The following is a 27,012-nucleotide window of genomic DNA, read 5'->3' as shown; positions in this document are numbered from 1 at the left end:
GAAAAAATTAAATATTCGAACAAAAATTCTAGAACATAAAATTCGAACGCTCCCCTTATTTTGATGCCCTTGATAGTTGACTTGGGGTCTAAACTAAAGATTAAGGTCGGGGACATAAACTTTCTCTCGGGCAGTTTTTGCCAAACCACCTTTTTCTGGTTGGTGACTCTTATATTAGAAAAAATCAATCATTCGAACAAAAATTCTAGAACATAAAATTCGAACGCTCCCCTTATTTTGATGCCCTTGATAGTTGACTTGGGGTCTAAACAAAAGATTAAGGCCGGGGACATAAACTTTCTCTCGGGCAGTTTTTGCCAAACCACCTTTTTCTGGTTGGTGACTCTTATATTAGAAAAAAATCAATTATTCGAACAAAAATTCTATTACATAAAATTCGAACGCTCCCCTTATTTTGATGCCCTTGATAGTTGACTTGGGGTCTAAACAAAAGATTAAGGCCGGGGACATAAACTTTCTCTCGGGCAGTTTTTGCCAAATGACCTGTTTCTGGTTGGTGACTCTTATACTAGAAAAAATTAAATATTCGAATAAAAACTCTAGAACATAAAATTCGAACGCTCCCCTTATTTTGATGTTCTTGATAGTTGACTTGGGGTCTTAACTAAAGATTAAGGTCAGGGACATACACTTTCTCTCGGGCAGTTTTTGTCAAACCACCTTTTTCTGGTTGGTGACTCTTATATTAGAAAAAATCAATTATTCGAACAAAAATTCTATTACATAAAATTCGAACGCTCCCCTTATTTTGATGCCCTTGATAGTTGACTTGGGGTCCAAACAAAAGATTAAGGCCGGGGACATAAACTTTCTCTCGGGCAGTTTTTGCCAAATGACCTGTTTCTGGTTGGTGACCCTTATACTAGAAAAAATTAAATATTCGAATAAAAATTCTAGAACATAAAATTCGAACGCTCCCCTTATTTTGATGCTCTTGATAGTTGACTTGGGGTCTAAACTAAAGATTAAGGTCGGGGACATAAACTTTCTCTCGGGCAGTTTTTGCCAAACCACCTTTTTCTGGTTGGTGACTCTTATATTAGAAAAAATCAATTATTCGAACAAAAATTCTATAACATAAAATTCGAACGCTCCCCTTATTTTGATGCCCTTGATAGTTGACTTGGGGTCCAAACAAAAGATTAAGGCCGGGGACATAAACTTTCTCTCGGGCAGTTTTTGCCAAACCACCTTTTTCTGATTGGTGACTCTTATATTAGAAAAAATCAATTATTCGAACAAAAATTCTATTACATAAAATTCGAACGCTCCCCTTATTTTGATGCCCTTGATAGTTGACTTGGGGTCTAAACTAAAGATTAAGGCCGGGGACATAAACTTTCTCTCGGGCAGTTTTTGCCAAATGACCTTTTTCTGGTTGGTGACTTTTATACTAGAAAAAATCAATTATTCGAACAAAAATTCTATAACATAAAATTCGAACGCTCCCCTTATTTTGATGCCCTTGATAGTTGACTTGGGGTCTAAACTAAAGATTAAGGCCGGGGACATAAACTTTCTCTCGGGCAGTTTTTGCCAAATGACCTTTTTCTGGTTGGTGACTTTTATACTAGAAAAAATCAATTATTCGAACAAAAATTCTATAACATAAAATTCGAACGCTCCCCTTATTTTGATGCCCTTGATAGTTGACTTGGGGTCTAAACTAAAGATTAAGGCCGGGGACATAAACTTTCTCTCGGGCAGTTTTTGCCAAACCACCTTTTTCTGATTGGTGACTCTTATATTAGAAAAAATCAATTATTCGAACAAAAATTCTATTACATAAAATTCGAACGCTCCCCTTATTTTGATGCCCTTGATAGTTGACTTGGGGTCCAAACAAAAGATTAAGGCCGGGGACATAAACTTTCTCTCGGGCAGTTTTTGCCAAATGACCTGTTTCTGGTTGGTGACCCTTATACTAGAAAAAATTAAATATTCGAATAAAAATTCTAGAACATAAAATTCGAACGCTCCCCTTATTTTGATGCTCTTGATAGTTGACTTGGGGTCTAAACTAAAGATTAAGGTCGGGGACATAAACTTTCTCTCGGGCAGTTTTTGCCAAACCACCTTTTTCTGGTTGGTGACTCTTATATTAGAAAAAATCAATTATTCGAACAAAAATTCTATAACATAAAATTCGAACGCTCCCCTTATTTTGATGCCCTTGATAGTTGACTTGGGGTCTAAACAAAAGATTAAGGCCGGGGACATAAACTTTCTCTCGGGCAGTTTTTGCCAAATGACCTTTATCTGGTTGGTGACTCTTATACTAGAAAACATAAAATATTCGAATAAAAATTCTATAACATAAAATTCGAACGCTCCCCTTATTTTGATGCCCTTGATAGTTGACTTGGGGTCTAAACAAAAGATTAAGGCCGGGGACATAAACTTTCTCTTGGGCAGTTTTTGCCAAATGACCTGTTTCTGGTTGGTGACTCTTATACTAGAAAACATAAAATATTCGAATAAAAATTCTATAACATAAAATTCGAACGCTCCCCTTATTTTGATGCCCTTGATAGTTGACTTGGGGTCTAAACAAAAGATTAAGGCCGGGGACATAAACTTTCTCTCGGGCAGTTTTTGCCAAATGACCTTTATCTGGTTAGTGACTCTTATATTAGAAAAAATCAATTATTCGAACAAAAATTCTATAACATAAAATTCGAACGCTCCCCTTATTTTGATGCCCTTGATAGTTGACTTGGGGTCCAAACTAAAGATTAAGGCCGGGGACATAAACTTTCTCTCGGGCAGTTTTTGCCAAACCACCTTTTTCTGGTTGGTGACTCTTATATTAGAAAAAATCAATTATTCGAACAAAAATTCTATAACATAAAATTCGAACGCTCCCCTCATTTTGATGCACTTGATAGTTGACTTGGGGTCTAAACTAAAGATTAAGGCCGGGGACATAAAATTTGCAATACCGGACGACATTCAAATGACATGAGTATTTTACTAGAAACTTTTTTTTAATATCGTGCAATATTTTCAATATCGCGCGTGACATCCGACTCACGTTGGTATTCTAACGCTGGTGATATTTTGCAGGCATGTAACATTTTTCACGCGGTGCAACATTTTTAATGCAATACAACATTTTTTATATCGCGTGACATTCAACCCACTTCAATATTCTTATGGAGCATATAGGCATTCATATGGGAGTGGCATTATACAATTATGCAACATTTTTCATGCGATGCAACAATTTTCATGTCATTTTTTCTCAGGAGGTGGCATTTTGCAGCATGCAACATTTTTTTTTGCGGTGCAACAATTTTCATGTCATGCAACATTTTTACCATTGCGTGACATTAAACTTGCCGTATTATTTCCCAGGAGGTGGCGTTTTGTCTCGCGTTTTGCAGCATGCAACATTTATTTTTGCTGTGCAACAATTTTCTTATCATGCAACATTTTTAATAGCGTGCGACATCAAACCCACATTAGTATTCTACTTGAGGTAACATTTTGCAGGCATGCAACATTTTTCTTCTGATGCAACATTTTACATGTCGTGCATTTTTCTTATCATGCAACATTTTTTATAACGCACAACATTAAACCTGCATTTGTATTCTACTTGAGGTAACATTTTGCAGGCATGCAACATTTTTCTTCTGATGCAACATTTTCCATGTCGTGCAACAAGTTTCATTTCATGCTTCATTTTCCATATCGTGCACATTTTTAATATCGCGTAACATTCAACCTATGATAATATTCTCATGGAGGAGATATTTTACAGGTTTGCAAAATTGTTTTGGTTGTGCAACAATTTTCATATCATGCAACATTTTCTATAACGCGCACAACATTAAACCTGCATTTGTATTCAACTAGAGGTAACATTTTGCAGGCATGCAACATTTTTCTTCTGATGCAACATTTTCCATGCCGTGCAACAAGTTTCATCTCATGCTTCATTTTCCATATCGTGCACATTTTTAATATCGCGTGACATTTAACCTATGCTTATATTCTCATGGAGGAGATATTTTACAGGTTTGCAACATTTCTAGATTGAGTTTAAATAAGGGCGAAAGTAACATGAGAGAGTTCTCTTCATCGACTCTCTCTTCTGCAAATTAAAGTGACAAGATGCAAATTCAATCAAACTTTTTTACACTTAGACGCTAGATTGCATTACAACCTAGCGATTTATGACCAAAAAGTGCAACCATTCTTGCATCTTGTCACTTTAATTTGAGGAAGAGAGAGTCGATGAAGAGAACTCTCTCATGTTACTTTCGCCTTTATTTGAACTCAATCTAGATTTTTTTGGTTGTGCAATAATTTTCTTATCATGCAAAATTTTTTATAACGCGCAACATTGAACTTGCATTTGTAATCTACTTGAGGTAACATTTTGCAGGCATGCAACATTTTTCTTCTGATGCAACATTTTCCATGTCGTGCAACAAGTTTTATCTCATGCTTCATTTTCCACATCGTGCACATTTTTAATATCGTGTGACATTCAACCTATGCTTATATTCTCATGGAGATGTTTTACAGGCATGCAACATTATTTTGGTTGTGCAACAATTTTCTTATGCAACATTTTTTATAACGCGCAACATTAAACCTACATTTGTATTCAACTAGAGGTAACATTTTGCTGGCATGCAACATTTTTCTTCTGATGCAACATTTTCCATGTCGTGCAACAAGTTTTATCTCATGCTTCATTTTCCACATCGTGCACATTTTTAATATCGTGTGACATTCAACCTATGCTTATATTCTCATGGAGATGTTTTACAGGCATGCAACATTATTTTGGTTGTGCAACAATTTTCTTATGCAACATTTTTTATAACGCGCAACATTAAACCTACATTTGTATTCAACTAGAGGTAACATTTTGCTGGCATGCAACATTTTTCATCTGATGCAACATTTTCCATGTCGTGCAACAAGTTTCATCTTATGTTTCATTTTCCATATCGTGCAACATTTTTTAAAATCGCGTTACATTCAACCTATGTTGGTATTCTTATAGAGGTGACATTTTACAGGCATGCAACATTTTTTTATGCGATGCAACATTTTTGTCGTCGCGCAACATTTTCAGTTGTTGCAACTGGTCGGGCATATGATTTACATGAATAAACGTCTTATCGGTACAAAGTCACTCCATTGTTGAAGTACGGTACAAAAACTGGTTGTTAGATTCACACCAACCAGTAAAAACACGGAAAAATAAAAAAGGTTGTTGGTTGCTGGATGTTAGATTCACGCAAGTCTTTTTTTGTACCAGTAAAACCACAAAAACGATCCTTAAACAAATACGAAACGATCCATAACATATATTTGCATGTTCCACAGAATTGAACTGAAAATCCCTAAAAAAGCAGTAATGATCCATACAAAAGTGCAATACGATCCTTAGTTTATGCGAAAAGAGCAATAAAATTGCTTACAAGACCTTCGCACGGTGACATTAATTTCAAATTGGGTTCTTTAGGGGTATCCAGATTATTGCATAATCGGAATCTCCGTCCAAAAAATAGTCGAAATCCAAAATTTCATCATTTTTGGTGCCCGGGAACTATTTTTAAAATGCATTTAAAGTTTGTATGGGGAAAATTTTTTGTTCGGGGCGAACTGTCACTTTATCGATTGAACTGTCATTCTATCTACAAAAATTAAAACTGTTTTGTTTATAAACCATCAAAACAAAGGAATTGGAACGCAATAAAATCACCTCATACTCAGAAAAATGAGCTCTTTCGATTAGGCTAAAGAAAATGGCAATATTTAATTCACTAAACAACCCAATTGGAGAGATTTTTCGAGTTTTCAAAAATTTGTATGAAAATCAGGAATACATATAAAAAATATTCAAAAGCGGCAATGATCATGAAATCCAAATGTCTTTCGAAGAAAAATATAAAAAAGGGGGGTTAGGTCAGACGGGAATAGTCTATTGAGGTCTTCGGTGCACTTATTCCTTGTAAATGGAGGAATAAGTGCACCGAAGACGTCGAGACGATCCGAGCCAAATGTGCACTTTTATCACACTTTTTAGGCATACCAAAAAAAGTGTGATAGTCCAATTTGAGATGTAGTCTGCAATATGTTGAGAGATCCGTATCCTGTGAATCAGAAGCACAGTGCGAGATAGTGAATCCGAAGCTGTTGTGAAACTGACGATTCCAACAAGAACATTTGCTGTGATCAGTTAAGTGAATGCGTACTGAATTTGTGAACATTGTCAGTGCGGAAGTGAATTTTGAACATGGCAGAAAAAGTTGAGCTCTTGCTGCAGATTAGTGAGACTGAAGTGAAGCTGACGTGCATCGAGGAAGCCCTCAGCAATATCTGTTTTGATTGTACTGCAGAGAAAGAAGAGGTGTTTATACAGTTCCTTAAGCAGCAATTGGAAGATTGTGGGCATGAGTCTGAAGAAGTTCATTCCTACCTGGAGACTTACAAGGCGGATCCAGAATATGTCGAGCTTTTCGTGGAGTGTGAGTTGTTGAAAGTCCAACATTCTGATGCAAGTATGGAGAAGTTGATCGTGTCTGCTCCTCCATCTGGTAAGTCTGTATGTGAACAACTGCCAGCTGAGGTGCCAGCGTTCCCGAGTAAAGGATCGGCCGTCAACGTGAAGAGAGTACCGCGTGCCTGTCCGTCGCCTTGCATTTCGGTACCGATACCTACTCGAGGCATGGGGACTGCATCCTTCGTGTTGCAGAGTGACTGCAATGACAAACCGTGTGAATTGTTAATCTCAACTCTCAGTGCTAGTGGAATTGGAGCCGATATCCTATCATCCGAGTCAAGGTCGATCATCGAAATCCGATCATTATCGGTATCCTCGATGGAACAGTACGTTCTGTGTTCTATATCAGGAGAGCAGTTGAAGACGTTGCTGGTTGTTCACAAACTCGTGTCACGCTTGCAAACATTATGTGTGTGTCATTAAGACTTCTTCATGGATGACTTCTTCATGGACGACGAATGTGGGCCAGAAGGAGGGAGGGGGTCTAAAACTATCAAATTTTGCGTTGCGTAATATTGAATGAACCCGAACCACTTTCCGCGATCTGCTTCGCATCACTTTTCTTCTTCTTTTCTTGCTTGCCACTTTTCGGAACTTCTTCGACTGCTGCTGCTGCTGTTGCTGCAACAACCGGCAATCCTTCCAGAAATGTCCGGGCTTTTGGCAGTGGTAACACACCCTCTTCTTCTGCCTGGATTGCATTTTCATCACTTTTTCCCCCAAACCGACACTTCGTTCCGCTCTTCGTTGGTATTCATCCAACAGTCGTTGTTTGACAAACGGTATCCACTTATCCGCGAGCGGTAATGGCGGCGGCGGGCATAACCCACCGGTTCGGATTTTGACGTTTCTTGGGGGAAAGTCAAAACAGTTTCATTCTCCTCCTCACCTCTTCGCCTACCGTTCGGTGGCGCCAACCGATTGCGATCCCCATGAAACGTCAAAATGCGAATCGGTTAGTTGTGCCCACCGCCGCCATTACCGCTCGCGGATAAGTGGATTGTCAAATCCGCCGCCGGCCGGCTTTCAAGCGCCGTCACTAGGCCACTGTACGAATCCGGGAGGCTTCTGAGCGTCATCGCGATTTTCAACGGGTCTTCCAGAGCTTGTCCGGCACACGCGAGTCGATCGAATAATTCTTCCAGCTCAATCAGATGCTGTTCAACATCACCACTTTCACTCAAGTTCAAGCTACAGATCTTTTTCAATAGAGAAACGCGAGAGGTCATCGTAGCTTTCTCGTGGTATATGTTTAGTTTATTCCACACATCTTGAGCCGACACCGCGTCTTTGATCAAACTCAATTGACTGTCTTCAAGATAGAGCACAATCGTTGCATGGCACTTTTCGTCTGATCTTGTCCACGCTGCGGTCACGGCCTGTGGCTTTGGGTCAGCCAACACAGACCAGAGGTCTTCCCGTTTTAGCAGCATTTCCATAAGCAGCCGCTATGTCTGGTAATTTTATTTACCAGGCGCGCGAACAGAAACTTGTTCTCGGAAAATTTTCTCTCCTATTCACTCGCGCACGACAACTTTCATCCGCACTGAAAGTGTTTTCCACCGACTCGAACGTTCGCACGCACCAACCGGCCGAGCAGCTACCAAAACAAACTCTCGCGCCGACAACGAAAACGAACCAGTCAGTCACAGTCACAGTCACAGTCCACCCAACGGCACCACTGCTCCCATCACTCGCGATGAATAACGGTCCGCACTACTACAGAGACGCACCCGTCGATCTGAGCAGTCGATCGCCGAACAAAATGGATGCCACCAATTCTCGAGATGCAATGTCCGAACACAAATCACTTCACTTATTTTCGACCGTTCCCTGGGCCCATAACCTGTGGGGCAGAATCCAGTACGACCGGACAGGCTACGCAGGGAATTCTGACAACTAACGGTGGACAACCGGCGGAAGGGAAACTTCGGAATACGCGCACGGCGACCCATCGAACAAAAGTAACTACTGTGATAAACGCGTCTTTATTGAAGTAGGGATACATGTGGAATGGAAACGGAAATTATTTATCTTCTCTTCTAGCTCTGCTCTGCTATCTCTGTCACCGTCGCTGTCACACTTCGCATGGGGGGAAGCAGAGAAAATAGGTAGAGAAGCGAAGAGTGAACAGCCGTCTGAACGGCAACACTTTTTCTGTTTTGATTTTGTCACTCGGATGTTGGCAACTGGCGAAAAACAGATCAATCCACCTATCGAGGGTAGTGTATTTCTCGTGTACTGCATTAGAAAATGATTTATGCTGTTGATTTATTAACAAGAAATCATCTAAATTGGCTTCTTTAGCGGTGTTAGGATAATTCCATATTCTGAATCTCCATGCAAAACTGAGCCGAAATCCAAATTTTCACGAATTTTGGTGCCCGGGAACCTATTTAAAAATCAATATGAAGTTTGTATGGGAGCGATTTGTCGAATCACCCCTCGTCGCATTTTGTACTGGGCGGAGCTGTCAAGCAGTTGCCCAGCTGTCAAAAGGTGATTTCAAAAAATCTCTTTGTAATTGATTTTAGGTATCAAAATAAAGTTCTAAAAATCAGAAAAAAATCATAGTGGCTCAGAAAAGCTGCTCTTTCGTATAGAATTAAAAAATCAATACATTTTTCAAAATTTAAAAACCCAATTGTATACGAAAAAAGATGAATTTTCATCAATTACAGGAATCAATGTTATTGACAGTAATATCCTTGATATTAAAAAAAAAAACCTATAAAAATTTAAAGTGATCGTTAAAAGCGTGGTCGATGGAAATTTCGCAAGTGCTACGTCTGTTTGTCTGTGGTACTAGGATCCGGAATAAAGCGACGCTTTTTTATTTCTTAAGCGATTCCTTGCCTGAATTTTCCACGCATCGAGATAGGCCAAGAAATTTCTTGCGATCTCCGTACTACATTTAAGAGAGCGCAGAGAATAAAGTCTAGAGAAAAGAGAAACCCGAATGACAGATGTGACCAAAGCGATTTAACACATGAAATTTGTCTCTAGATTTGCTTGCAAACAAAACGGGGTTGAGTCCGCGTTTCTCGAATAATTCTGGAGCTCGATTTGATTAGGTCGTATGTGCTTTTGTCGATTAAAAATTCGATCAGTTGGATTCACTTTATTATAGCGAAAACAGTTGAAAATGAGCAAAGTTGATACATACAGCAGAATCCTCACAAAACAGGATTTCTGTTCCATCATTAAAAGTTTGTAAAATATCTGTCATATTGCTACAATGACTAAAATAAACTGACCGAATTTTATATCGACAAAAGCACATACGACCTATTCAAATCGAGCTCCAGAATTATTTACCGAATAATAATGCACTGCACTGCGAATCCGGCATTACCCTTTAAGGAATAAAAAGTACCCTCTTTTTGCTAGAGACTGTATATATAGAGACACGCAAAGACAACTTCTTTTGAGTGTTGTTCTTCTTCTTCGCCCGACTTTGTTTTCACAATTTTGCTGGCGTGCTCGATAGGTAGCCGATTTGACAGTTCGATAGGTAGATTTGGTTTCACTCTTTGCGGGACTGTGTTATAAACAGACTGTACTTTTTGCAAGTACCGTCTGACCCCGTTGGTTCGACACGTTTTAATACGACATTTTTTAATTCGTACCCCGCTTATTCGACAAGTGTCGAATTAAAAAGTGTTCAAATGTCACAGCGATGTACACTGTAAATGCAAAACAGTTTGATATTGCGCTTATACTCGCACCGCAGCAGCTCCTCTTGCGGCCGCTAATTCCGAAAGTTCTGAATTGGTGCTATTCAACACCGAAACCGCCTGGAGACCTACCGAAATGAACTGAGGATGGCAACAATCGTAGAAAGAATGAGCTTTTCACTCGCACCACTGCAATATCTGATGAAATTATGTTTCACAACAAATCCGGAAATCAAAACAAAAACAAAAATAGAGTTCCCAAATTTCAATGAGCATGGTGGTGTAGGGTGACCAGTTTGTCGAATTAAAAGTTTACCCCGGTTATTCGACAACAGTCGGTGTCGTATTAACGGGGTAATACGGTATATGAAGCTGTCAAAATAAAGGGTACCTGTCAAATTTTGAAAATGGGTAAATTTGGCCCTTTTTATAATTCCGACCAGGTACTCTTTAATGAGTGAAAATGTTGTTGAGCATTTTCGAGGCGCATCCTGAGGAACATCCAGTCTGACTGACTGATGTGATTTTGCAGATTTTTGCGGGTAAGTAAAACAAAATACTCAACTGCGTTGTTAAGTCGCCAACTAATTAGTAAATTATTTCTTTCATTAGGATGTCGGTGGCTCCGAGGGGGGCCTTTCTTTTGACCTACACCTGGATCAAAGTTTGGTCCAGGATTCCTTCAACTTGGTGCGGGGATAAAAGTTGTTCGTGGTCCAACTGGCAAATCCTACAGCAATTAACAAACAATAAAAAGTGAAATAACAAAAATTAATAAATATTTCGCAAAAAAATCTTTTTTAAGTTGTTTATTATTTATTTGATTATTTAAAAGTTCAAAATTATCACTAAGTTCCCATAAAAAGATAAAGAGGGTAAATTTTACTCTCTTCATAATTTGAAATCGTTCCAAAAAAAGAGTAAAAATCACACGTTGATTTGACGTACAAGCAGTTTACCCTTTAAAGAGTAAAGGCCGTTTACTCTTTTTATGAGTTCACCTATACACGCTAAGGTCAGTTTACCCAAATATGAGTAAAGTTTACTCATAATCGCCGAAAAGTGCACAACCTCATTTTATGGGTAAAGCCCCATTACCCATATTTGAGTAATGGGGATATATGAAAAATATAGGTAATATTTACCCATATATAAATATTTTATTTTGGATAAATTTTACGCATATTTGAGTAAATGTTTTCTCTTTAAAATTTATATTTAGTTAAAATTTATTAATATTTTTTATTCATATTAATTTAGAGAATGTGCGGTGAAATTAAATAAAAAAGAAACAAGAAGCTTTATTATAATCTTAAACAAACTAATACATATTAAAACAGCAGTAGAAAAAAAATGATAAAATTGCGCTCCTGCTCGCATCGTTAGCGACCTAGTTTACGACAGCTGTGGTCAATCCTAGTACATCGGATGAGGTGGTGCTCGGGATGGTGGCGGAGATCCCACGATATACCCCGCTGTGGCGGCATGCCATCGCACCGTGGAATCGGAGCCAACGAGGGAGATGCTGGCGACGACAGACCGGCTGGTGCACTTTGTAGCAATCGAAGGGATCGATTCCGGCTGAACGTCGGCAACGGTGGCATCGTACTCTTGATATGGGCACGGAAAACATCCTATTGCGTACCGTTCACCTCAGGAGTTCTGACGACGGATGTCCACTTGGCCAATGAAAACCATATCTGAAAAAAACATTTGTGGTTGAGTCCAGTAAATTTCCCTCACGGTAAGATCCTGAGCTCTGAAACACTTACCTCTCGGATAATCCCCACCGGAAAGCTTTTTTCTAAATCATTGCCAGGTGGCGGCAGCTTTCACTTGCGTTTCAGCAATCTCAACTGGGCGTCACAGTGTGTAATTTCCACCAGCTTGTCTCGTACATCCCGATGATTATGGCCGAATTCCTCCTCCCAGTCGTGGTTTTGCTCACTGCTGCTGCTGCTTCCACAAAAGTGATCGCGACTGCCAATTTTCCCAATTTTCATCCAAATATGGGTAAATCATGATTACCCATATTTGAGTAAACTCACTTAACCAACAATATGGGTATTGTTTACCGTTTTTTCTCAGTACATTTTACCCATAATATGAGTAATGCATATAAAACCCAAATATGGGTGAATCAACTACTCATTTATGGGTAAACTGATCTTAGCGTGTAGTTACTCTCGAAAAGGGTACTTTTTCACTCTTTAAAGAGTACTTTGATCTCTCAGTGTAAGGGAACGTTCAAAAATTACGTCCAACATTTGGGGGAGGGGGGGGTCTAGAAAAGTGTGACAGTACGGGTATTGGGTATAGGAAAAGTGCGTGACAGAGGGGGGAGGGGGGGGGGTCTAGAAATCCCGAAAAACGATGGACGTAATATTTGAATCTTCCCTAACGAACGTCTACAGTATTTCATTTTCATTTCGTTCCGATTGGTTACTCAATTTTATTGATGCGCTGGCATCACTGCTGCAGATTCGTAACCTACGATACATTTGACAGCTACCTTCGATTCGATCGACTTGCGTGTGTGCTGTTTACTTCGAAAATTTTCAACAAGCGCGAATAGACGCAGATTTGTGAATTTTGTGGAAATTATCGCCGTAAAAGTTGAAAATTTGGTTTGCAAAAGTGTTCAAAGTGTGCACCTGTTCGAAAGCAACATCACAAGCATGAAAGTTTCGCCATACGGTAAGTTTCTGCTCGGTTTTTCGGATCAATGCAAATTGCGTGCGTGGTTGATTATGGTGGATGATGACGCTTTTGTTTTGTTTACGTTTTGTGCAATTCCAGCCACCAGCCGAAGAGATGACGAAACAAACTGTAACTAGTGGTCCGGAAGCTGGCGCCAGTGGTAAGTTTGGTTCTGAAATTGGTCAACTTTGTTTGCTAACCGAAGGTCTTCATGTTTCAGCATCATGCTCGAAAAGTGAGCCACTGGTGAGTGGCTTCGAGCTGTTGCTCAAGGAGATTAAAACCCAAATAGTCGAATCCAAGACCGAAGATACAGGTGGGTTAAATCCAGCGTGTTATTTGAAATGTGCTTATTTCGTTTCTATCCTGGCGTTTCAGTGCTAATCGGAAATTGTCCGCAGAATGTAACCGAGGAGGAAATAAACAAATTCTTTTGTGGCTTTGCCACCATCGTCAGGCTGCAGCAAGTGACCCACAAACCGTTGACGACGAACGTTTTCATCGCCAAGTTTGACTCGGCCGAATCCGCTTCCCGTTCGAAGGTTTTGAACACGCTTTCGCTCAACGGCAAGAAGATTTTGCTACTGCAGCCAGACGAGAAACATTTTGTCGACAAGAAGAATGTGGTCGAGTTGAATGGATTGCAAGGTGAGTTTTATTGCTTTTGTTTCGTTGGTAATTAAACTAAACGGATATCCGGGTCTCATACAAAGTAGGGGAACTTATGTATTTTCGACAGTTTTGTTCTCTTCATTATGGAAGTTTTTTTTTAACATGTTTAACTATTTTTTTTCCAACCAAGCTGAATTATACGACCAAATATTTGCCCATAATTCCCAAAGTCATCCTATGTCACGTACATTTAACTCAAAGCATTCGAAGATGGAACAATAATTGTTTATTGTTTTTTATCAAAAGTGTTTCATTTTTTAAACAGAGCTTAAATGCATCTTCTAAAGCTCGGCTCATTAAGATCAAAACAAAGTTTGTTAGCTCATAATATTTTTTGTTAGCGTTAGTCACCGGCCGGTGGTTTTGTTGAAAATAGAAAGCTCGTGGCAGTGGTGCCAGCGTTATTTGTATTGATTCGGCTTCACATAACCCAATTCCTAGTCTTTGCACTGCAGATAAGTTTATGTTGATAATATAAAAATTACTGATTCCATTTTTCATTTATTTTGCCACATTTTTTATGGGGTCTGTCCATAAACCACGTGGTCATTTTTCTGGGCATTTCCAACCCCCAACCGTCCCGCGTGGTCTTTTGTTCATACAAAAAATTTTAATTTTGTATGGACCATGGTCTTTGCCCTAACCCCACTCCCCCCTTAAAATGACCACGTGGTTTATGGACGTCACCATGCTGTTGTTGTTCTCTTCTGCTCGGACCATCAAAAGCATCTGTAGCAAACCTGATAAATGGAAGAATGTCAAAAGAAATGCCCCCACTAGAATTTCAAGGATAATGCTAGATTAATACCAGAAATAATCTAGGATTTCTTCAATCTAAGAAAGTGTGCCTTACTTTCCGATTTCAGCCTACTTGTTTTTACTAAACAGGTTCCCCAAAAAGTTGATCCAAAATTCATTCATAAATAATAAGTAATCTCTTCAAACATTTCACCAGTATCCTCTTAAACACTTTCTCTGGACATTCTGTTTTTCTGTTGTTGTTCTGGGAGTTTCACAAGCAAATGAAGTAAGAATATTTTGGAAGCGACCGCTGTAATTTCACGCATCAAAATATTTCAGAGATTCTTCAGAAAATCATATAGTGCTTACTGTTTAGAGTTTTGGCCTCCATGAATGTCTTAATTTTTTTCCACAAATCTCGTTTACTCCACTTTCGCAGTTGGGTCAGAAACGTCGTTTTATGTAACGATTGGTTTAGAGACACTAAATTAAATTAACAACGTCTCAATTCTCGATTTATGTTGCTTTATAAGAGGAAAATCTATTTTGGATGTTCCAACTGTTCAGAATATGGAGCTGTCTATAATATGGTGCACGCACGGTACTACAAATCATTTGAACTTCCAAATTAAAAAAAAAAACAACACCAATAATTCTTTTCAATTGTCCAGACCAGAAATGATCACATTGAAAATTTACTCCAAGCTATAGAATGTTAAAATCGGAAAAAATTACCGAAAAAGTTACCGAAAAAAACTCAAAATTTGATTTGTCGTTTAAAAAAGTGACCACCCGTCCAAAAAAAAAAGATGGAAATTCGAAACAACCGGGAAAAAAGCGGAAAAAACAGGAATTTTAGATAATAACCGGGAAACCCGCTAAAGTCTTACTTTCATCTTTCATTTTTTGATGTTCATAAACATAAAATAGTACAATATCAAAAAAAAAATGAAATTATACATATTAATAATGTTACAGAATTACACTACAATGGCAGATTACCTTAAATTCTTTAAGTGTAGAACAAAATACGCGTTTTTTTTGCACGATTTTGTAGGCTATGTCAAAAAGTTTGATAGGCACCCCTTTTATTTCGTTCTATTTGACGCCATGATGTTCTGGTCAAATTTTCAACCAAATCCGTTAGCGTTTGGACGGTGCTAAACCCTTCTGAAGTTTGTATGGAAGTTCATATGGAAAACATCGTTTTTGCATTTTTCTCGTTAGGGGTTCTATCCTTAAATCACATAACCAATTAAATTGAACTTGTCGAAGTCATCTGAAGCTTGAGAGAAAAGATGTTACTTACTGAAGTCCTGGTGGTGCTTAACATTCAACACATAAAGGAATAATAATAGCAATAAAATTTCATTGATTGGGCATGCATTGTCGACGCTATAGCTTGTTTCACGAGTGTCTGATAACGTTGCGGTCTTCGACAAAGTTTTTTGGCATATCCTAGGCTATAGTTCTATATAATCGATTAAGCAGTTTAGGAAAAAATAGAGCCTGTGTTAGGTTCGTGAGTGCAAATTTTTTAAAGGGAGATAGAGGACCATAAATGGTGAAAAAAAAAATGTTCTACGCATATGGTCAAATCTCACCCGTTACGTAGTTATTGAACTTCCCATGTTTTTACTCTTATTGCCTTAACTGGCTATAACTTGAAAATTGTCAAACTTATCACAGTTTTTTTACCCTTATACGAAAGATTATTAAGTTTTCTATCAAATGGCATCTTTGAATCGGTTGGTTTAGTTAAATAACTTAAGTTTTCTAGAGCAAATAGCTCAAAAGTAGTGTGTTCTAATTTGTTTTTGTCAATTATGTATAGCTGATTTTCATTTAATGACTTGCTGTAAAGGCGCAATTCAACTGCTTTCTGGTTTGCTGGGTATTGCTCAATAATGATTGCATACATGTTACATGAATATAAAATTTAATAAATATACTTAGTCATTCCGATCCTCATCGAATATGATACTGCATGGCAGTATTCAAACAAATTACTTTTAACTTCAATCGTCCTCATATTACATGGTTTGTTGTGAAGGAACGTTTTAGCATTCACAAGTTAATCTCATACTTCAAAGTGCATTTTTTACTGGGTAATTTTTCATGTAACACAAGACCTAGGGGTTATGTAGTCCAAAAAAGTGCAAATGGAAAAAAACGGGTATCTCAAACCTGAAATTGAGTTACCACCCTGAAAATGGTAATCTGTTAAAGTTTTTATCCCAGAACTAAACTATCTGTGTAATTCTCTCCCGATTGTCTCTTTTGTACCATACAATATTACATGTTCCAATGTTTTTATAATAGCACTTCAAGGCTTTAAGAGTAGTGTAGATTATATTCCGCGCCTCAATATACAGATTATATTTCATAGGACAGTTACTTCAAAATACATTGGACTCTGTTTGTATGGCAGTGGACACCCAAATAACAAAAGATACTTTAATTATCATGAGGTACAGTAGAGACAATCGTGAAAGAATTACACAGATAGAGTGAACGAAAACAAAAGTAGTACCCATACACCTTGAAGGTCCTGATTCCCCGCATAATGACAAACAGTAAATGTAGTGTTTCTCATACTGTAGATAACTATTAGCAATTGTCATTTAACCATTTCTCATACTATCGGAGCTAACAGTAAGCTTACCATTCCATGTACATATTTGCCAGTTTGACAAATGGTAACCCGCCAATTTACAGTATGTGGAATAGGCGGTTAAGATAGGTTACCATAAAAAATCGCTCATTTTCCCGAACAAATTTTTCGCAATACAGTAAAGGATATGGTCAATATATTATCCAGTTTTTCAGACAATTCACTGCATAGAAAATGGGTTCAGAACAGTTTTACAATAAGTTTGGGAAAAAATCGAACAATGTATGTGTTATTATTGATTTATGGTCTTTCATAGTATTTTAAACGTATGTTATATGGTTCTTCTGTATTTAAACCATTTAGAAAAATAATATATATTTTTTTTCTTAAATAACAAATCAAACAAGATTATGGTTCATGTACATGTATTTCCTTATATATTTCAAATGATTTAATGGATTAATTTAACTAGCATTGTTTCGCAATATTAAGTTTTTTCACATTAAATTATAGGCATGATCACGAGTTAATATTTTTCAATAAATAAACACTTCTCACTTCAACTCAAATAACTCGGTGTTGCATATAATTCTAAGTTCGATTCCCATCCGGCAGCTTCATCGTACCTAAGTTCCAGTCAATGCTTCCACACTGAACTTGTTAACTTTGTAGATGTACTGAACAACGATAAACTGAAATAAATAAAATCAAAATTACCCAATGTCTAGTTTGTGAATCGAATTATGAATTACCTGATTTTTTGTTGCTGCTGTGTGGAGCACACCTGCCGCAGAGAAATCGACAACATTTTTCAATTATTGAGCTCGCGTTGATAGTAGTTACTCCGTATTAAATTTTATATTTTTGAGGTGCGGTTTTGATACACCAAAACAAACCAAATAAACAATCGACGGAAAACAAACTATCAATAAATGAATGAGAACCCGCATAGCAAAATACAGTTTGTCATATTTTCTAAACAGTAAATTTGTTCTAACTGTTACTGTTACTTTAAGACAAACATTTGATTCCCTGTTCAACCATATGAAGCCTGACGCTGTTCACTGTAGAGAACGTTTTTGATATCGTATACCAACTAGTAACAGTATGTTATAGTGTCTGCGCATTGTTGGATGTTATGGAAATAAAACCCGTGAGAAATGGTGACACTATGAGTCCACCTTAAGACATTTGTCTGTGCTCACAGTAGCGCAACACACTATCACATATGAATTTCACAATACAGTACTTATGCTCAACAATCTGTCAGATGGTTACACACATTTGTATTTGTAAGTGAAATATTCTACGATTTGCCGCTGCGCTTTCTGTTAGATTGTTTACAAGAAAAAAAGCAAAAAGTGAAAATCTAGTTGATAAAATACTTAACATTCGCTTCTCATTCATTTATTGATAGTTTGTTTTCCGTCGATTGTTTATTTGGTTTGTTTTGGTGTATCAAAACCGCACCTCAAAAATATAAAATTTAATACGGAGTAACTACTATCAACGCGAGCTCAATAATTGAAAAATGTTGTCGATTTCTCTGCGGCAGGTGTGCTCCACACAGCAGCAACAAAAAATCAGGTAATTCATAATTCGATTCACAAACTAGACATTGGGTAATTTTGATTTTATTTATTTCAGTTTATCGTTGTTCAGTACATCTACAAAGTTAACAAGTTCAGTGTGGAAGCATTGACTGGAACTTAGGTACGATGAAGCTGCCGGATGGGAATCGAACTTAGAATTATATGCAACACCGAGTTATTTGAGTTGAAGTGAGAAGTGTTTATTTATTGAAAAATATTAACTCGTGATCATGCCTATAATTTAATGTGAAAAAACTTAATATTGCGAAACAATGCTAGTTAAATTAATCCATTAAATCATTTGAAATATATAAGGAAATACATGTACATGAACCATAATCTTGTTTGATTTGTTATTTAAGAAAAAAAATATATATTATTTTTCTAAATGGTTTAAATACAGAAGAACCATATAACATACGTTTAAAATACTATGAAAGACCATAAATCAATAATAACACATACATTGTTCGATTTTTTCCCAAACTTATTGTAAAACTGTTCTGAACCCATTTTCTATGCAGTGAATTGTCTGAAAAACTGGATAATATATTGACCATATCCTTTACTGTATTGCGAAAAATTTGTTCGGGAAAATGAGCGATTTTTTATGGTAACCTATCTTAACCGCCTATTCCACATACTGTAAATTGGCGGGTTACCATTTGTCAAACTGGCAAATATGTACATGGAATGGTAAGCTTACTGTTAGCTCCGATAGTATGAGAAATGGTTAAATGACAATTGCTAATAGTTATCTACAGTATGAGAAACACTACATTTACTGTTTGTCATTATGCGGGAAGCGAATGTTAAGTATTTTATCAACTAGATTTTCACTTTTTGCTTTTTTTCTTGTAAACAATCTAACAGAAAGCGCAGCGGCAAATCGTAGAATATTTCACTTACAAATACAAATGTGTGTAACCATCTGACAGATTGTTGAGCATAAGTACTGTATTGTGAAATTCATATGTGATAGTGTGTTGCGCTACTGTGAGCACAGACAAATGTCTTAAGGTGGACTCATAGTGTCACCATTTCTCACGGGTTTTATTTCCATAACATCCAACAATGCGCAGACACTATAACATACTGTTACTAGTTGGTATACGATATCAAAAACGTTCTCTACAGTGAACAGCGTCAGGCTTCATATGGTTGAACAGGGAATCAAATGTTTGTCTTAAAGTAACAGTAACAGTTAGAACAAATTTACTGTTTAGAAAATATGACAAACTGTATTTTGCTATGCGGGTCCACATTTCACAAACCTTCGATACAATTAAAGCACGATATATTGGTGGATGTATCGTAAACTTCAATGTGTCAAGGCCAAGGGGCCAGACAGTATCACCATAGACTAATTTCAAGACCTCGATGTACCAAAGAAAACGATCAAATTTTCGGTGACCAGTCCGGTACCCAATAAATATTCATAACCGTGTATTTTTTTCCGTGTAAATTGCCTTTTGTGTAAATTTTATTTAGCGTGTTACACTGATCTGACAGCTCTGACAGTAAGGGACTAAACATAAATTACGTAAAGTGAGTACCGAGGATTGTTCACAATCTGCGAACTTGACTGCGGAAAAAATTGCGACCATGACGCCGCCGGTATCACTTTATGATGATTTATTTCCAATATATTGATTGGTGTGAGGTGATCCGACTATAATGCATCGCACCTGCTGTGGTAATATTAGGATTTTGATAATTGTAAAGCTAATATATTCCAATAGCTTACCCATATACCCATTAGAGTGGGTTAACGTTGTATGGATAAAGTTTAAATTTGATCGCATCAACCCGGAACGAAGCTTTTACAATCTAAATTAGCGTCCAAAAAGTAGGGCTTCGTGGCCGAGCGGTTAGCGGCGTCAGTCGTTTGGGTGTCTCGTAAGCCTCGGAGTGTGGGTTCGATTCCCACTCCAGTCGGTGAAAACTTTTCGTCAAACGGAAAAATTCTCCACTGGGTGTTATATATGTTGTCCGTTGTCAAATGTTTGTAATGATCAGTCTGTAGAGGCCGCAAGGTCCAAGACGGTATAATTGTTTTTAAATAAAAGCAAAAACAACTGCAAAATTTGGAAGCGATTGGTTGCGTCCCCGTATTCCGCATTGCGATTGAAGTTTGTATGGAAGTTAGTATGGGAAAACGTATTTTTTGCATTTTACTCATAAGTTGAATTCTTTTGTCTAATACCATAAAACTAATGACGTTAAAGTATAGCCTAGGATATGCCAAAATGCTTTGCCAAAGACCGCAAAGTGATTCGACGCTTGTGAAAAAAGTTATTCGCTTGAACTTAGGCCAAAAATTGAGATTTCATACAGACGTAACACTTGCGAAATTTCCATCGACCACGCTTTTAACGATTATTTTAAATTATCATAGTTGTGGCTTTCACAACCAGAGGCGCGCGCATCATTTTTCTATGCGTTTGACGTTTCACACTAGCGCCTTCTGTTGACGATATTGCACAACTGAAATAAATAAATAAAACAACACAGTGATTCGTGCAACTTTTCCACCAGGTGATGGTAGTGCGAACTGGGCGATGGATTTCCATGAAAATCGTTCAAGGTGTTACATCTGTTTGTCTGTTTTTTTTATTATTGATGTTATTCCTTTACATGTTAAATGTTTTGCACCACTGGGCAATCTGTACGTTGTAACTTTTTTCACAAGTGTCGGATCACTTTGCGGTCTTCGGCAAAGTTTTTTAGCATATCCTAGGCTATACTTCAACATCATTAGTTAGATCGTTTTAGACAAAAACAAAAACTAAATTTATGAGAAAAATGCAAACAAGCACGTTTTTCCATACTAAATTCTATACAAATTACAATCGCAATGCGGAATACGGGGAAGCAATCAATCGATCCCAAATTTTGCACAGTTTTGGATGCTAAAAGCAATCGGAAAAACTTTTCCACCTTTTTGACCCAGTCTAATACTTATGCTAATACCCATATGCATGCAATCCAATGAATTAACTGCATCGGCTGTTTTCCTACTCTCCGCATCGATCAATGTGGCGCTAGCTTCTATGCGCGAAAAATCCCTAAAAGTAAATCGCAAAAATATTGTATGGCGAATAGCATCTAAAGGCAAATTTATCGAAGTGGAATACATTATTCGAAAAAATATTTGGTAGTGGTTGTGCACAATGGTGACTACTATTAAGCCTACCAAATATTTTTTTCAGTAAAAGCTTTCTATTTCGAGTAATTCAAGTTTAGATGCTTTTCATCATACAAAATAAAATGGATTTACTCCTGATGATCAACTGTGGGTGTGCGCCAAGCGGGTAGTCCATTGAATCATCGCGTACCCTGATTATATCACTTACCAAAGTGAATCCACATCATACAATCCTTTGCTACGAAAACCCAAAATTTGTGATGCTCGTAGAAAGGCAGAGGTATTTTGGGCTTATATCAAGCAAGCATCATTAGCATCACGATGTTTAAAATCTTCAATTTTATTCCACACCAAACCAGAGTCATCCTAGTGTTACTAGCAACACTGCCTTATTGCGAGCTTTCGGTTCGATACAGGGTGATTCCATTTTTTTCTACGGCACCAACATTAAAGGGAGCTCACGCGCATTCATATGACAGATCCGTCAAGTCTGAATTTTCCTCCTAGAAGATTTTGCTTGCTGCATTTTGCGGTCGGATCAATTTGTGTAATTTACCGTAGAAAACCGGCGAGTTCTAGTGTTATTTATTGAAATTTCTTTGCAGAAGTGCATCAAATTGTGTAAAAAAGCTTTGATTGCTTGTTAAATCTAATATAGGAGTGCTAATATTGAAATGAAAATGCAAGGGTGAGTGATTGTTTCTTGGTTTTGTTTGACTTGTTCTCTTGTTTCTCGGTGGGTTGTCATTCAGATATTGTGTGAATTTTGGGAAATTAGGAATTGTGTGAAAATTTTGAATTAAGCAGTTTTAAATACATCACAGCGGTTCATGAAAAATCTTCAAAAGTATTTCAAACATCATTATGCAATACGGAATTGTATGTTTTATTTAAACAATAATATGAACAATGATATTAATAACATTGACAACCTGTACCGTATTAAATGTGTTTTATAAGCATTCTGTATTATTAGTGGAGATATGTACGTTTCAAAATGTAAAAAAAAATTGCATGAAAAAAATAATCGAAAAATTGGATTATGGTGGAATAATAAAGAATATCATATATGATATTTCTTGCTATCATTTCATAATTGACGTGGGACTACCAATATACAGGGGATGGCCAAAATGTTTGGGATAGGCAACTCTTTTTTCTCTCACAAAAATGTTCAACATGCTGTAACTTTTCATAGAATGCATCAAAAAATCTCAAATTTTGACTGTTTGTTCACCTATTATATAATTGGTACAATTGTGTTTGTTTTAGTAATAGTAACATATACTTTGAGAATCATTAGGCGATTATTTATGTTATTATAATTAGTAAATACATAAATAAATAAATAAATTATTCACGAGTTGAAAAGTATATGGTACAAATTTGAGCTCGATTGGTTAATCTTTCGTGAAGTTAGAATCGTTCTGGTATTTTCAATCGATGATAACTTTTTTCAAGGTTCAAAAAGTACCTATGTTTCAATGACATGAGAAGCATCAATGTATTGTTGATAAACGTTCAAAAGTTCATTAAATTTGGTTCACTGGTTTCCGAGATATGACAGTTCAAATATTAGTTGTCTAAAAAATAATGTTTTGCGAGAACTATTCTAGCTTCGCGAAAGATTAACCAATCGAGCTCAAAATTGTACCGATGATGCCCATATAGTAGTTAAACAAACAGTCAAAATTTGTGAATTTTTTATGCATTCTATGAAAAGTTACAGCGTTTTGAACTGTTTTGTGAGAGAAAAAAGGTGCCTATCCCAAACATTTTAGCCACCCTCTGTATGTGTAAAAGGCATTTAACTGTAGTAAAACAGCCTCAACTTCATTATATAGGGGAAAATGTGTATTTTCGGAAGTTTTGTTGTGTTTGTCAATGGGGTGTTTTTTGAAAGCTATTGAACTCAAAGTTGGCCTTAAATCCTTCCCAACAATTATACGACCAAGTTTCAGGAAATTTGGCCAACAAAAACTCCTTATGATAAAGAGAACAAACTTGCCGATAATACCCATTGTCACCCTATATGTTATTATGTTACTATTAATGGAGCCTCGTAGCCGTGCGGTTAGGGTCACCAAGCTTCTAATCGCACCATGCTGTGGGGTGAGGGTTCGATTCCCGCACCGGGCGATGAAACTTTTCGTGAGAATAGTTTCTTCTCCGTATCCACTGGTGCATGCTCCGTGTGTCCCTTGTCTAGTGTTAAGTTTCATTCAGTCTGTACAGCCTCTGGCTGAAGACGGTGTCCGTGTCTTATTTTATTATTATTATTCTTTAACCCTTATGTGGCCCATTTAAAAAGCACGGTAAAGAAAAAAGCAAAAAGTTTGTCGGACACATAACGGTTCATAGTAAAGTAGGGTCAATTAAATTTTCCCAGATTTTTTCCAGATTTGAATAACTCTATTTTGGGATTCTCCTTGAGAATGTTTCAGGATTCCTGAATTCCAACCGACTTCTCTTGGAAGTTTTCACGGGAATATTATAGAATCCATCGTAGGATTTTTCCCGAGTTGTCCTGTGTTTCTTCCAAAGATGGCTTCGTGGATTTCTTGGTTTTATTCCACGAACTCCACAAGAGTTTATCTCAGGATATATTGCAGGTGTTTCCACAGAATTTCTCCTAGGGTTTCTTAAGGGATTCCTCTTGAAAATGAAATTCATGGGACTTCCCCAGAAAATCTTCTCTGGATTTCTCCTAGAGTTGCTACAGGAGACTCCCAGTAGGTATTACTGATATGTTGAATTCTTCCTGTGATTTACTCCAGAGTTTTTCCAGGCATCTTTTTCGTAGTTGCTTACCACTTTTCTGGCAGTCATCCAGTGATTTGTAGGGAATTTCTCGGAGTTATTCGCACAGCTCTTCTAGAAATCCCATCCGGAATTTTTTCCAAAACTATTATGGATGTTCTTTTTCAGTCGTTTATTTTGGAATGTCTCCTGGGATAGCTAGAAAATTACTTGTAAGAAATTCCCGGATAAATTTTGGAATGAATCCAGGTAAAATCTTGCGCGAAATTCTGCAAAGGCCTCTTGAAGAAATCTCTAGAGGAACTTTGGAAGAAATCCTAAGAAGAACTGGAACATCTTGGAACAAAGTTCTAAAAATAATTCTGAAAGTAGATTCGAGAAGGAACTCTAAAAATCTCTAAGAGAAATGCTGGCAGGAACTACGGGTGAAATCCTGCCAGGCAATCCAAAAATAACGGAAAACCCTTTGGAAGAAATCCCAGAAAGCACTTCTGCAAAACCTCGCAAAAATCCCGGGAAAAACTGTATGAAAGTTATCCCAGATAACCACTAAGAGAAAATCCTGAAGGGACTTTGGATAAGGTATGGAAGAGTTTTTTTTTCGGGAGGAATCCACCAAGAAACTCTGGAAGCATAATCTCTGAAAGGCAAATCTCTGAGAAAAAATAACCCGGGAGGAACTTCAGCAGCGACCCGTGCAGGTTCTAGAACAAATCCTGGTGGAAATCCCTGGACCAACCCTCAGTTATCCCGAAAGAATATCGAAAAATCTCGGAAAAACTAATACGAAAAATAAAACTTCTAAATGAAACCTTTGGAAAACTGGAGAAAGCCAGAGACAAAAAAAATCGGCTTATCTCCAGCAAAAAAAACCTCTCATAAATGCAAGGAAGAACTCCTGGGAAGGATTTTTTTGAAACTGCAGAATAAATTGAAGGAGGAATTGCGATAAAACTTTCAAAGAACAATTCCGGAAGGAATTCAAAAAAGAATTATGAATGAAATTTTAAGAGAATCCTCAAAGAAATTTCGGAACGCATTCTGGATAGATTTCTAGTCAAATTTCTGAACAAATCGCTGAAAGAATTCCTTATTTTTTTAAAGTTCTTCAGATGTATTTATTGGAATAGCCTAGATAATCGGTACCGTCTGTTTTTATTCAACATGTTGATACCTATGCTCAAAAATATTTTCAAAACTGTGTTTAGCTAAGATTTTATTAAAATCCTTTCTGGAAAAACCTGGAAAATTCGGCGAATTTTATTTAGTTTTATGAGCAGACACTCCGAAGCCGCGGCGAGATTCATTGAGAATTTGGTAGAACTTCCTTATCCCTTGAAATCGACACAGCAATTCCTTCTATTTCCGGGGACGCCGCTTCTTCAAGACGGCATTTTTTTTTCACCCGAAGCAGATCTTCTATTTCCACGCTGCTTTATTCTCCTTCTTAATCGCTCTGCACAAACCTTTCCCTATGTCGACTCAGTTCCACGTACAAGATGGTTCTCGAGGCTGTTTCGTTGGTGGCTACTTTTACTCTACTCTAGCAGTCCTCTAGAAGGGACCCATCGAGCTCATCCTAGTCTGGCAACGCTGCCTCGACATTCTGAGATGCCATCCGTTTGTTTCAGTCGCTCTATAGGTTAGCAGACATTGACATAATCTTCCAAAAAAAAACCAAAATAAAATTAAGGTGTGTCAAATCTTCCAAGGCCTACAACGGGTTTTCCAAGTGCTACCCATACGTACCTTACCGATCAGACTAAGGTCAGAGTGTCCTCTGCTGTACGTAGAAATCGTCTCCATTCTACTCGGTCTTTGGCTGTGTGTCTCAAGTTCCGCACTCTGCGAAAGGCCGCAGATCAACGTCCTCCACTTGATCGACCTGCCTAGCTCGCTGCGCACCACGTCTTCTTGTACCGGTCGGATGATTCTCGAGAACCATTTTAATCGGGTTGCTATCCGATATCCTGATAACGTGACCCACCCTTCGTGGCTTCCCGATTTTCGCGGTGTGGACGAAGGTTCGTTCTCTCGACAGCTGATGCAGTTTGTGGTCCATTCGCCTTCTCCAAGTCCCGTCTTCCATCTGCACTCCGCCCTTCCGTCCGAAAACTTCATAGGCGCGTTGGTCCTCTGCACGCAGAGTCCATGCTCCATGCCCATAGAGGACTACCGGTCTAATCAGCGTTTTGTAGCATACGCCGATTTGAATTCGATGAACAAGTGATGGGTGAGCACGTTGTATTCACGGCAGTGCTTGCAACGTCGTCATTGAGGTGCTCATCGTAATGCTGCCACCACATCTCGACCACCTCACACTTGCTCGTGAGAAGATTCCCGGCTTGTGCTTGTTATCTATGCGACCTGAGATTGCTCCGCATAAAGGCAACTTCGTGTGTGACTTGTTTAGATTCAGTTCTACACTTTTCGTAAACTAGAGTTGCTCAAGTTTATACGAATATTACGTGACTCCATTCCTGGGACCAACAGGGATTCTGTATCATTTAAACAACATTTTTCTTAACCGCCATCCGTTTGTTCAGTCGAAACTATAG

General features: G+C 37.8%; 1 protein-coding gene and 1 long non-coding RNA gene across 2 annotated transcripts; one reads left to right on the top strand and one right to left on the bottom strand.

The window, feature by feature from the left end:
• Window positions 1-11,505: 11,505 nt before the first annotated feature.
• LOC109401253 (uncharacterized) lies at window positions 11,506-12,400 on the bottom strand. Its single transcript, XR_003892204.2, has 2 exons — window positions 12,000-12,400; window positions 11,506-11,927 (listed from the first exon to the last, which is right to left on the bottom strand). It is a non-coding gene; the product is annotated as an uncharacterized LOC109401253 (long non-coding RNA).
• Window positions 12,401-12,747: 347 nt separating this feature from the next.
• LOC109412144 (uncharacterized) lies at window positions 12,748-18,885 on the top strand. Its single transcript, XM_019685791.3, has 4 exons — window positions 12,748-12,924; window positions 13,027-13,087; window positions 13,148-13,243; window positions 13,306-18,885. The coding sequence occupies exons 2-4, from the start codon at window positions 13,042-13,044 to the stop codon at window positions 13,608-13,610; spliced, it is 447 nt and encodes a 148-aa protein (XP_019541336.3). The 5' UTR covers window positions 12,748-12,924; window positions 13,027-13,041; the 3' UTR covers window positions 13,611-18,885.
• Window positions 18,886-27,012: the final 8,127 nt, after the last annotated feature.

The sequence above is a fragment of the Aedes albopictus genome, chromosome 1, assembly GCF_035046485.1.
Source record: "Aedes albopictus strain Foshan chromosome 1, AalbF5, whole genome shotgun sequence".
Taxonomy (NCBI): Eukaryota; Metazoa; Arthropoda; class Insecta; order Diptera; family Culicidae; genus Aedes; species Aedes albopictus.
Note: the sequence above shows the minus strand (reverse complement) of the source record. Positions and strands in the feature narration are given on the sequence as shown.

Coding starts and splice junctions, on each gene's coding strand:
- LOC109412144 (XM_019685791.3), top strand. CDS start 13,042: ATGACGAAACAAACTGTAACTAGTGGTCCGGAAGCTGGCGCCAGTG. Junction 13,088..13,147: donor TCCGGAAGCTGGCGCCAGTG/GTAAGTTTGGTT, acceptor TTCATGTTTCAG/CATCATGCTCGAAAAGTGAG. Junction 13,244..13,305: donor ATCCAAGACCGAAGATACAG/GTGGGTTAAATC, acceptor CTGGCGTTTCAG/TGCTAATCGGAAATTGTCCG.